This window comes from Lepisosteus oculatus, chromosome 1 (genome assembly GCF_040954835.1).
Source record: "Lepisosteus oculatus isolate fLepOcu1 chromosome 1, fLepOcu1.hap2, whole genome shotgun sequence".
Taxonomy (NCBI): Eukaryota; Metazoa; Chordata; class Actinopteri; order Semionotiformes; family Lepisosteidae; genus Lepisosteus; species Lepisosteus oculatus.
In genome coordinates, this window is record NC_090696.1 from 26,750,790 (window position 1) to 26,763,751 (window position 12,962).

The 12,962-nt window shown below is 32.7% G+C and overlaps 1 protein-coding gene and 1 long non-coding RNA gene across 8 annotated transcripts in view; one reads left to right on the forward strand and one right to left on the reverse strand.

Annotated features, from left to right (window-relative positions):
- Positions 1-12,962, reverse strand: part of LOC107077063 (uncharacterized) — a 70,896-nt gene that overhangs the window by 54,953 nt on the left and 2,981 nt on the right. The window lies entirely within an intron of this gene.
- The window catches only part of ttc29 (tetratricopeptide repeat domain 29), a 94,324-nt gene that overhangs the window by 29,582 nt on the left and 51,780 nt on the right, over positions 1-12,962 (forward strand). For 6 of the 7 annotated variants that reach the window (XM_069188641.1, XM_015344505.2, XM_015344503.2 and 3 more), the window contains 2 exons: positions 8,429-8,641; positions 12,051-12,136. In XM_069188641.1, coding sequence (XP_069044742.1) covers positions 8,429-8,641; positions 12,051-12,136 — 299 coding nt within the window. The remainder of the gene's footprint in view (positions 1-8,428; positions 8,642-12,050; positions 12,137-12,962) is intronic. The other variant, XM_015344504.2, reaches the window with a different exon arrangement.

Sequence of the window (12,962 nt, forward strand, 5' to 3'; positions counted from 1 at the left end):
CTTGTGTGGTTTTGGGTAGTTTTGGAAGAAGCTGAATACCGTGTGTTTTGGGTTTTCTTTCATAGCCAGGTTAGCTTTCCCTCACTTCAATAGCCAGCTCCATTTTGTTTGTTATTTTCTTTTCTTTGGCACCACTCTAGTTCCCTTCCACTGTGTGTTATAGTGTCCTATTTTGAACCAGTCACATATTCACCTTAAAATCATCACTTTTGCACCGACCCTTGATGTCATGCTTCCTAAGTCCCTCACCAGAACCCACCTACTTCCAAAAATTATCCTAAATGTTACACCCCTTTACCCCTAGACGCCTGGGGTCATAACACCTGCTCATATGTTTTTCCATGAGTCATATTCTTCTTCAAACTCTGCTTATAATAAGATAAAATGCAAGTTATGATCTCTATACATGTAAACTAATTATGGCATTTGAACTAAATTACAGTAAGAGTTGTAACAGTAACATATTAATGTCTCTTCTGTGAAACAGGAAAAAGGCTAATTGTAATTCATATTGAAGTACAAGTAACCCAGTCTCAAGAGAACAGTATTCAGGAAACAAAGTTTTAAAATTCTGATGCCATTCAGGTTTGAGAATTGGCTTGTCGTTTTTATTTTGCTATGTTTTTCAAAGATGACTGAAATACCCGATACATTTGTTAAGAGATGCTGACATTTTTATCTTCTGAACTTTTTGGTCTTCATCTCTAATAGTAAATGGCTCGCTGTTTCTGTATTTATAATACATATTCTCTTGGAGATTGTTACAGGTGCCACAGTAAAGCAAAAATCACAATTATTTTGTTAGAAATTTGTCAACTTTACATTTAAATGTATTAATATAATTCTGTTTTTGTAGGATGTATATTATATTGTTTTAGATATTAAAATAATTCCTATATGAAAATGTTCATGTTTAAAAATGTACTTTTTTACTTTTTTACCAATTTATAGTGTCTGAGAAACGGTCTCTTTCAGAACACATTACTAGTCTGCCTACGTGACACTTCTCTGACTTAACAGAAGTGTCCCGTTCTGGGGACAAAAGCCCAGATGATTTTAACTATGAGATGTCTTGAAGATATAAGACATTCAAATTAGATGTTAACGGAAGGGGCTTTGTAATGCTGGATGTCTTATGTTAATATTCAAATTTGAATATAAAAGAATCCTTGGCAGTTTTCCTTTGGATCATAGTTGAACACAGGGACCTTATGCACTGGTATTCCACACACAACTGACAAGACAATAGAAAAATTTAGCATTTTATCCATTCTTTGTTTATGACTGTAATGTATCTCCCTTATTGGGATCCAAAGAGAATTGTTGGTAAGCTAAGTCTGACAAAATTCAAATCAGAAATGGTAGACCTCCTTGCTTACTGTCTCTTCTTTATTTTGGTATTTAAGATCCTAATTTAAGAAAGCAATGGATGAGAGGAAGCCTTTCAACCCATCTAGTTCATATGGTTGTAATTGAAGATGTTTAACATGAGAAAATCAATGCTATAATATATATCAATTTATGTTTTTTTCTGGCATATTCAAAACTTAAAAAGAATGTTTTTCTTTCATGGAATGGGTTTAAAGTGTCTCAGCTTTTTAAAAGCCCAGTAACACAAGATAAAAAGAAAGGATCAATGCATCAACCATAATCAATTTGATATAAATAACATTGAATGAGACTGATTCATCAAAAACCTTTGGAACAGCTTGAGATCACAGTGAAAGAGATTATACAGTAGAATGGCACTTTACTTAGAATGAGTCAGTCTCAACTGAATGAGAGTCCACACTATAATAATAAAATGTCCTTCTTGTACATCTTTTGGAGAAGCCAAGCACTGAGAATTTAGGTGGTTTTCCAGCATTGGAATATGCACAAAAACAAGCAAGCAAAAGGAAGTAGCACAATCCTTCTTCACCTGATTTGGCCCCTTTGTATTATTTCTTCAGGTTTAGCAATTGCAATGTAAAACTAATTTTAATGTTGTCTTTAATTAATAGATACAAATCTGATCAAAGTTCCAGTTATACTACAGAAGATTATATTATTGCATACAAAATTAATAGAACATTTCACATGAAGTTCACACTGTTGCACACTATTATACTAATGCTGGTGTGTGGTCTTCAATAAGAGACATGGTTTTGCACTATTTCTAGTTCACTAGTATGTTTATTGGCTTGTAACCTTCCACAGTTACAAGCATTCTAACCCAGTTACACCAGAAACTACAGGTTTCTGCATTATCAGGTTTCCACACTAAGACTGAGAATTTAGAATATTTAGGCTTTTGCTGCAGGTGCCTTTCATTGTTTTAAATCCCAAATCTAAAAGTACAAACTGAAATAACATAAAACATTTAAAAAGGATTAAAATACAAATCAATTATGAATCATAGATACAAAATATTCAATGGGGTTTATTATTGCAGTGAATAGAAGAATTTGTGTTAAAAGTTCAATGACTTAAAATAATTCACACTCTGAGGCCTCAGGTATCCTAGGCCTTACCTTTTAGGTCACGTTCTATACCCTAGCTCAGTATATAGTCATAACAGACTGAAACGTATATTTTAATAAAAGATGTCAGTAATAAGAATGAATATATTCAAGTCAATTGCCAAGCTTGAAATATATTGTGGCAATGAACTAAGTTTTAAATTTTCACAATTACTTCCATAGGACCTTCTACATTTCGTAGGACCTACTACATTACATCTTATCACTAGTTTTTAAAACTTTTAATTTCAATAAAAATGTTTACCCTATTTTTTTGTTCACTACCGCAATGTTCTTGTATGTTTTGGAATCAAATTTATTGTGATTAACTAATCGTAGACACTTTTGGTGATAAGAATATGATGAATGCAAACTACCGTGCAAAAAAGTTTATTTTTATATATAAAAATAATAGATGCAAAATTAGACTCTGCAGTACCCAAAACACACGTTTTATTAAATCTCTAAATTAAGGTATATTTCTGTTTGGCTTCAGCCGGTAACTTACTTTATCTGAGGTAAATTAATTTTTTAGTTTTTCTTTAGTTACATATTATCACTTGTACAATATATTATGATACAAGTTATATGATAAAACAATGAAAAACACTATCAGCCCAATTAAAATTATATATCTGTATTGGAAGGTACTCTGGGAAATCAGTTGAAAGATTGTAAGGCAACAAGATGCAGTGGATCAAAATACAGTACATTTCCTGTTAATTTGAAAATTATACATCTTATAAAATGAGATTTGTGTGTTGAAAGTATTGATTGAAAAGTACACTGTGGAACCTCACACAAAGTGCACAAAATGGAAACGTGGAATTGTTCTGTGGTGTAGTTTTTCTGATATTTGAATTATTTAGTCAATTAAGTTTATAAGCAGTTTATAATAAATTAAAATCAGTTTAATACGTTTATAATCAATTAAGTGTAAACAATTATTTAAAAAATCATTATATTAATAATTTTAATAATACCATTATTATTAATAGTAATGGTACTATTAATACCATTATTCAGGTATTGTTCAGGTAATAATAATGCCATTTCTCTGGGAATGCCTGCTTTTCCCACAATATCGAGTGAATAGAACAAGAGGTAGGAAATATGAGCATTAGCCATGTATTGGCCCACCTAAATGTTTTTGTGCTGTTTTACCTTTATTGGGTAGCAATTGACAGTTACTGTATAAACTTTGGAGGTTATTTCTGAGTTACTAATGCATATTTCAGTAGCTTTCTGTGCATCATTTAAAAAATTCAGTTTTCCATCATATAGCAAAACTAGCTGATATTCGTTTGCTTTCAATCATCCATTCTACTTGCCCATGTTTCCTGCTCAATTAGTGCCATGTTTTACCTTCAAGAATGGAAATAGAAATAGCGTATTGCAGTATATATAACAAATAATTTTATAACTAGTTTTTCTTAAGCTTTCGTCACAATTGAAATTTTAATTTTTAAGAAATTGGAATCACCAATCAATTTTATTTTAATAACCACCACCAGACTTACTCCCAATCAATTGGAAACTATTGATCAGTTTTGGAAGGTAAGAGTGGTGGATGTCTTATTTTCAAATCTACTGTATATTGTAAGACAAGTCCTTCCAGTTTTCACACTGCAAGCATCATGGCAGAGGTAGCATGAAATGGAGGAGTGGTATTGCTCTCATGGATTATGCTGCAAGCTCGCAGGTCCCCAGTAAACCACAGGGATTGCTGTTATGTGATGTGTTGAGGACTTCTTGGATGTCTCAAGCCACAATGCTTTCATTAATAAAAGCCCACCCCACCCTCGTTGCTCTCAGCCTGTCAATCTGTCAGTGCTGGGGGGAATCTAAGTTACACTCAGCTGATAACATTTTCTTATTATAGCCAATTCCTAACTGGATGTGTCAGTATATTTACTTGTTGACCAAATAGGGACTCCCCAGATGTGCAGTTTCTCATTCTACTAAATAAGAAGGCTATCTACTAAATAAGAAGGAATCCACTAAAATTATTACCAATTAATAAATATCAATGTTTGCAATGTTTTTAGTTCAATTATTTTGAAATCTTTTATTTCAAAATTTAATAATAATAAAATTGAGAAAACAAAGTTTCTGGAGCTTTGAGAAATGCTACAATTGTAATTTTTTTTTTAAAAAGGGTTGGTGTGGAGATGAATTTCTGAAACAAAGCATGTGTGAAAGAGCCTGCATATATACATGCAGAATGATGTTTTGCTTTAATTGGATATAAATAATGTAAAGGAAGGCAAATGTTAAACTGCACAGAATGTTACGATTTATAAATACATTTTTAAAATGTCAATTAGCATTGCAGGTACAATTAATAAAAGCAGAAATGCTCCTGTTCACTTTGATAATACTATTTACGTTTTAAAGAATATTTTTTTTACTTCTGCCTGCTGTTGTGGTGGTAAGTCCTTTGTGTCATACAGACCTTTCTCATTAATTTTTCCAATTATTATTCCTTTTCTTTTTATTTCTACCGGCAAAAATCTACAGACTATATGAAGTGAAATAATTAGCTACTCACAATATTGCAGAGGTGTAGTGCAAGAGCAGGTCAGTCGGTGCATCCTGCGGATTCTGACATTTCAAATTACCTGAACAACACCTGAAGCAATCTTTGGACCTAATTAACATCCCACCTAGTTAATGTCAGAGCTAAATGTACACATCGTTTAAAAAGGTAGAGGCAAAGAATAATATGCATAGATTTTTCCATTTTTCCTATATGCAAAAATGCAGAAGCTTCTGGTATTTTGTTTGAGTGGAGTAACTCTTTTTCCATCAAGTAATCAATGCACTGCTGAATGAGTTCATTTTAATGCACTCAATCATGCCTCTAATGTTCATAGCTTACGGGCGCAAGCATCAGTAATGCAGGAATGTTATATGGCTTCAGTTTGGGCCATTTCATAAAATATTCATGGAATCAAAAATGTGCATCAAAATAGGGGCTGGGAGAATTACATTTATGTTGCTTCTGTAGTGGCAGCTGTGCATTTGCACTCATTTGTGTTTAAGCATATTTTTAAAACAAAGTATATAGGCTGTAGTATTTTAATTTTGAAGAGTATGTATCTGTAAGAACAACACTTGGGCTTTGGTTATGGAACTGAAAAGCTTCCTGGCTTTGACATTGCACAATGTCTTCCCATAGACAGTAAAGAAGTGATGCAAAAAGATGAAATATTACTGTAATGCCAGCTCTATTCATAGTCTGCCATTCCTCACTTTACATCAATCCATTCAGTCTTGCATCTCTACGAATGTGTTTGCCTTGTAGATGTCACTTTAATATTCTCCACGTTTCTCACAGTTACTTTGTGAACAGTCCTTTTTTCAAAGCAGAGATACAAATATCTCTTTCAATACTCCAAGTAATACAAAGATTGAAGCTAAATTCTTTGAGGTTTGTTTTAGAAATACATGCTTAAAATATTGTACAACCATATACATTTTTAAATTCTTCAAGATGGTCATGACTATTTTCCATCTTTTTGTGAAAACTTTGTAGCGAAAGAGGGAATATTCACATCTCATTTTATTATGACACATAGCACTTCTATAAACTGAATGTAAAATGTTATTGATATGAAACTGACATAGTCTGACTTAAAGTCATTTCAATGAACCTTAAGCATTAATATTGATGGACCAAGCTTTGTGTAAAATGTTCCATGTTTGTTCTTGTCAGTATAAACAAGGAAACCCTTAAATATTAAACTCATCTTTGATTTTGTTCCACTGAATTCTTTCTATAACATTCCTTAGCCAAGGGATAGATCTTTTTCATCCTCATAATCAAGAGAATTGCACTCATCTTCAATTTCTGTTAACACTTGCTATTACTAGTGCATTACCTCTCTCTTGTGTTATCATCATTTCCAAATATAAGAAAATAAAACATGTTTACTTTATGTAATGATTAACGATCTTACTCAGGATGACTAATGACAAAGCACGTGTTTTACAGTATATCCTTAAATCATGAATAAAGAATAAGGATTTTATTTGAATGAAGATACTGTATTACAAGAAAATTTAAATTTTGTAATTAAATCATTATCATAGTTTCCCAACTAGTTTCCCAGTCCCAAGTGTCTAGACTTTCTTCTTTCTGTTTGTTGTCATCCTCTTTATTAAGGTAAGATAACATTCGAATTTTGGATATTTCCCCTGTATAAAACAGCCATTGATGGGCAACTGCCATAAATATTTACCTGTTTAAAATAATCAATACTGTTGTAGATTATTGAAAACTCTTAGTTGGTTATGAATAACAATAATTTTGAAACATAAAAATGGAAGGTTTTAGTTTTACTCCGTCAATTGATTCCTAAATGAGCACATTTAAATGAGAAAAAAAAACTGACATGCATTTGCCACTTTTCAGCTCCATGTTTTAATAAAAATACCTACCTACCAAAAAAGACTGTATAAATATTAGTATTCACAAACTTTTGAACAGTTTACTGTTATATATGTTATAAGAGTTTTCTTAATCTGTGAATAAAAAAAATAATCTTTTTGCCATTTCAGTTTCTGTGATGCAAGAAGTGTATATATCTGGTATATAAAAGTATAAATCTGGCAATTACATTTTTGTAATTTGTCTTGTAAATACTAATATCAACTAGATTTATAAACTGTATGTTATGGATTATATATCTTAGTGTACATTGTATATTTTTATTTATTAAGATACTACTAAAATGTTTGCACTGATATTCTCCAGAATCACTTTGAACCAAGGCCAACAAAATCCTAAACCATGGCACAATTCAGCTAGAATGTGCATTTTTGATAGGCATTAAGAAAATAAAAGTATTTATTTTGAGAAGAATCTCCAAAGAGTAAAAATCACTTGAAATAACTGGTAAATGTTTACCAATGACACTGAAAACCATGAAAACAGGATAAATATAATCTTAATTATTTTCTTAATGAATATTCTGAAAACAAAATGTATGGAGATGATATGGTGCATTAGTGAAAGAAGACATACAGTCTCAATTTTATTTCCTGAAGTAACTAATTGGGTATTATATCACCTTTCCAGAACTTGAATTCTGTTCTACCTAAATGATCTTATTATTTCACTAATTTGTAATTATAACCACTTCAGCGCCCCTCAAATGTAGTAATGATATTGAGATTTAGAATGGAAATTTAAACAACTCATAAAATTAAATATAACATATGCAAAAAGAATGAAAAAGAAAACTTTGACTCTTGATGCTACATAAAAATACATTACTAGTAGTCTAGGGGCTAAATCTGTATTTGCAATTCAGATGATTTCTTTTCAGTTCAGCAACAGGTCTTCTGAATACAGTTGATAAAGTTAACTAGTCTGCTTCCCGGAGTAGGAGTACACATACAGTACAAATTTATTTTTTTTAATATACCTACATTATTTTTATCTTAGTTTTGCTAGTGTTCCACCAGTATCAGTCATCAATCTGTGAAAGTTTCAGACACCTTCAAAATGTTTTTTTCTAGGATTTTTATTTTTTTACAACTTGTTGCAAATTTGACATCATTCTGACTGTTATCCAATGATATGTTGCAAGTACTATTACATTTGTTTCAGGAAAACAGAGATTTATCTATTTCCTTTTGAATCTTTTTTCCTTTTTCTTTTTAAGCCCCTTTTCTGTTTTGTATCATTGCTTCCATTTATACCTCAGAGATGTTTTGTATTTTGAAAACTCTCCACCAGAGCCTGCTGTTACATACTCATGTGGATAGCAATTCAGACCTAATGTATGTCACCAAGCTCCAAAGAAACAATAGTAAATTCACTGACTTGAGTTCTATTTTTTTATTTGATAAACAAAAGTGCTTAAAATGTAATAAAATGATATGGTAATGTTCAATGGCAAAAAACATGTTTATTGCAGGTCAGCTGGAGAAAGCCACTGAACATTATGAAGCATTCCATCATCTGACATTGGGGCGGGCATGGAAGGATGAGGCAGGGCGTACTCACAACTCGTGGGCCTGTGAAGGTCTCTGGAGGATTTACACATTACTCGCAGACAAAATGCTCGAAAATAAAGAACACAAGCAGGCCATCAAAACTCTAATAAAAGCCTTTGAAATGGCAAAAGAAGGTGGGTGGAAAATAACACTCTCAGATTCCTTTCTTTAATGTGCTAACCCCCGTTCTCCCAGGAGAGAAACTAAAAATCATCATATGCTTGACTGGCTGATTATACCCCATGAATTCTAAAGACAAATGCAGTCAATATACCTGCAAATCTGACCATAAAACAGAAGTGCCTTTCTTTCTCTGGTCGTGCTGCTGATACAGTAGATCCTATTAGTTGCTTGAAAGCTTGACTACAGTAAATGAATCTTTTTTCTTAGATGCCTGAGAGCAACTTCTAACATATTTTGAAGGTTAAAGAAAATGTTTTCCCTTATCTGAAATAAAAATAAGAATCACTTTCAAGATGTCACCTTCTTATTTTGCTATTTGCTTATGGCATAGTGTTTCTGTTACATTAAAAAGCGTCTGCTGAATGATAAAAATAGAAAATGTCAATCAGTAAAAACAGTAGGGTTGGCAGAACCCTGAGCAGATCAACATTATGTATAATTACAGCTTGTTTTAAAAAGGAAAATGTTTGCCTATTGTATAATATGATTGCTCCTACAGCCCATATAAATTTAGGATCAGTCAGTGCTTTAGGGTGTCTCAGTGGAGAGTCACTACACACTGTTCAGATTTGTGGAAAAATTCATGTTCTTCTTCCTATCAAGGTAATACAGATTTAATAAATGAATTAATAAATAATAAAAATAAAATATTTTATGTGGGTAGCTGTGTCAGCATGCATAGTCTGCAAAGAAACAAGTAATAGGTTAATTCCATGCTGAAAAGAGAAGAGAGAAAACACAACGTTTTGGCTTTGAAGCCTTCAGGTGTGAGATGAATAAAATATTTTATTTTTGTATATTCAACCACATTTCCTACATTCACATTGCACAACTATATACTGAGCATAAAAAATAATCGTATAATTTTTAATAAACTGCAACAGATGTACAAAGATATTTTCAGGGAAATGTCAAATTATTGTTGTTTTTATTGTAGAAGGTGCACAGATATTTTATTGGACAGACATTTCACCTCCATGGGGTTGACACCTTTGTGCCTTTGATATGTTAGAGACTGAACTTAGTCAGTGCACTGTCCAGAGTGTTCACAACCAGCAATTTCTAACTTGGCAAGTCATTGCACTCAAAGACAGTCTGTCAATGGCAGGCAGTGAGTTTGAAGACCACAAGTCGCAACACCACACAAAGTGTAAGTGGGCAGGAGCATATACAGTAGTTGGTACAGAACATCATTCGTAGTAATGTCAGATGTATGGTAACTGTTACAGTAGTAACCTAATGTCACCGCACCACCTTAATTAAATCCTGGTGCTGCCCTTCCTGTGGGTGCATCCTCACATTACAACATCCCAGCAGGAGAAATCGCATACTCATGTGCTTGTAAACATGAGCGTTCTTGCAAGTTAAAAATGTGATGATTATGTCGTGGATTCCCTACTCGCCAAACTTGAGGCCCACTAAACATCTGTGGTAATAACTGGGATGACATGTAGGGCTCGGAGCCCAGTAAACAAGAACATGCTTGTGCATAAGAAGAATGAAACAATCCCACTAGACAGCATCCACAACCTGATGCAAAGCATGAATTGCAGATGTACAGCTTCCAATGGAGACCACACATATTACAAGCCTGTTACTTTCCCTGTTGTTTATTATTTTTTTTACTGGGACATACTGGTTCTATTCTGTGCTTTTCTTACTTTTTACCAGACTTAACTTTTAACAGGTTAAATCACTTCATCACCTTTATCCAAAGAACTCTTTGAATAATGAAGTCCTTATGCAACATTCAAAGTCACTTAATTGTATAATGGTCAGTCATGTTTCAAAAAACCTATATTGTGATGTTATTTCTTATGTTCATTATACAGTATGTTGTCTTTGTAAGCTGTCAGTCAAGCTATTATGATTTTTTTTTCATGGGAAACAAGGTTTTTAACAGAAGCTTCATATTATAAACTCACTTGTCAAAAGGAGATGTCACAGATTTCAGCAGCTCTGCTCCAATATGCTGTGAAAATGAAATTAACCTCAATGACAAAGTGTTGTATCCTCAGATCTTTTCTTCTGGTTTCCTGAGTGATTTTCTTTTTCTGAGAAGTGTCTGTCAGACATGTACTGTACAGTATGTAATATGTAGTTTTAAACATCGACTGCTCATACAGTACTCTTCTGTTCAATGTGGTTGATGATGGAACACTGTTGGCAATTGTAGAAGCGTTGAATATTGAAAATACTTAAGAGCACCAGAATTTGGAACAGTAAGGAACATTGTTGAAAGAACATATCAAATTTGAAATCAAGATTCACTTGTGTGAGGTCTGCACCATCTATGCAGAACATAGCTTTTTACCTTTTATCATTGTACATTCCAGTCCTATTGCTTCATGCTTTAGGCTGTATATCACGTAACAATCACAAGTGCCACTTTTACCTGAAATTTCTCATGAGGATACATTCTTTCTGTACAGAAATGTTTTTCCATTTCAGTTTGCAGAGCTTGAAATAATTATTGGACCACAGAATCTGTAGATCTTATGATGTCACTTATCTGATTCATTTTTTTCATAGAGGACATACAGTACAAGTACTCATCTATTCTCAATAACTAGATTCTGGCTTCATGCTGAATCTTCAGAAATCAGAAATAACTGTAAACATTTTTAGTAAACCAATCTTTTATAAAGCCATTGCAACATTGCTGTGGCAAACAAACATCTAGGCACAGTATTTGTAGGTGACTGGAAACTTTTATCAGGAAAGTGTATTTAATATACGCACTATATGTCCATCTGTGTTTATCTTTGTACTTTCATAGATTTTTTTGTGTGAAACAAAATACTTTGCAAAAAAGAGTCATCACTGAAATCATCAAAGTTTCCCTTCATGGAAATGTGAATATAAAATGTCTACTTTTGTGAAGTGCCAGCATCACTGAATTTGCAGTAAAATTCAAAGGCACAAGGACAAGAAACAGAGTAACTAGGTGATGAACTACCTTGCCAGTTCTGAAATCCCAGTGAGTGTGCACTAACATTAGCGTTCATTTTTATCCCATGAATTATCTGTAACCACTTCTCATTTTGGAATAAAGGATATACCGTGGCTGATTTAAGGTTTGGGGATAGCCTAGGGCAAGTTATTCTAAGAGCCCCCCAATGTCAATGTGACTGCCTAGCAGAATAAAAGCAAGAGCAATAAACCTGAGGAAAAGTACTTGCATTGAACAGGGGCTCCCTGAGGCAATGGCCCAAGTGCCCTGTGGTTAAATCCTCCACTGAAAATATAATAATCAAACTACAGGGATGAAAAGAACATTGGTAGTGGTAGCAATCCAAAATCAAAATATACATTTAATTTTTTCTAAGTCTTTAATCTTTATAATCCTTTTTTTTCCAGCGGGTGATAAAAAGATAGAAGGAAAGGCTGCTTACCGCGTAGGACTAGCTTATCAAAGTTCTGGAGATCAACAAACGGCTATGACTGTAAGTGTTACAATTTGTGGGGGGGTTTTGTGCAAGTTTTATTGTTTTTACTTTCATTTTCATTACAAAATTCACAATTCTTTTTTACAAATATTTTATGTTCGCATGTCACATGTTGTAATTTAACTTAAACTTATACCAGGTTTAGATGTAGCTATTGGTACTCCACAAACATAACTGTGTATAATATTCAATGCTTTGTGTTTTTATAAGGATTATAGAAGTCACAATACAAATATGAGAAATAAGTTTACCCTAATGTCATTGCTACTACTTTGGGTAATTGTGATAGAAAACAACAAAGGGTGAAGTATTTGGACATATTGAAGTATTTATGGGACAAACGCTGTATACTGTAATTGTGGAAGTTTGACGAAGGAACAGTTCAGAAAACAGCTAACTTATTTAGAAGTTTACCTTAGTGCTACATTTAGTGGATATTATATTGAAATGTTTTTTATTTGAAACAGGCTTTGTATTTGACTAGTCTTTTTTATACATTTATCATTGTGGTATGTCTGTGTTATTTATTAAATTGTTAATATAATTAACAGTACTAATTCTTTTGTAACAGAATTATTATTGTTTTATACCCATACACTTATTATGAGCTGATATTGTTCTGCTTTTCAATATTTCCTTTTAACTGTATATAACAAGTGGCCGACAGATTTCTTTTGCTATTAAAATTGCAAATTGTGATAAATTATTTTACTCTGTACACGCCTGTGGGAGAAAAACACACAGGTTTCTTGTTTACTGAAAATTAAAATAGTATATATATATAATTTATTGGATAAATTCAATTTTAATAAAACTTTCATCA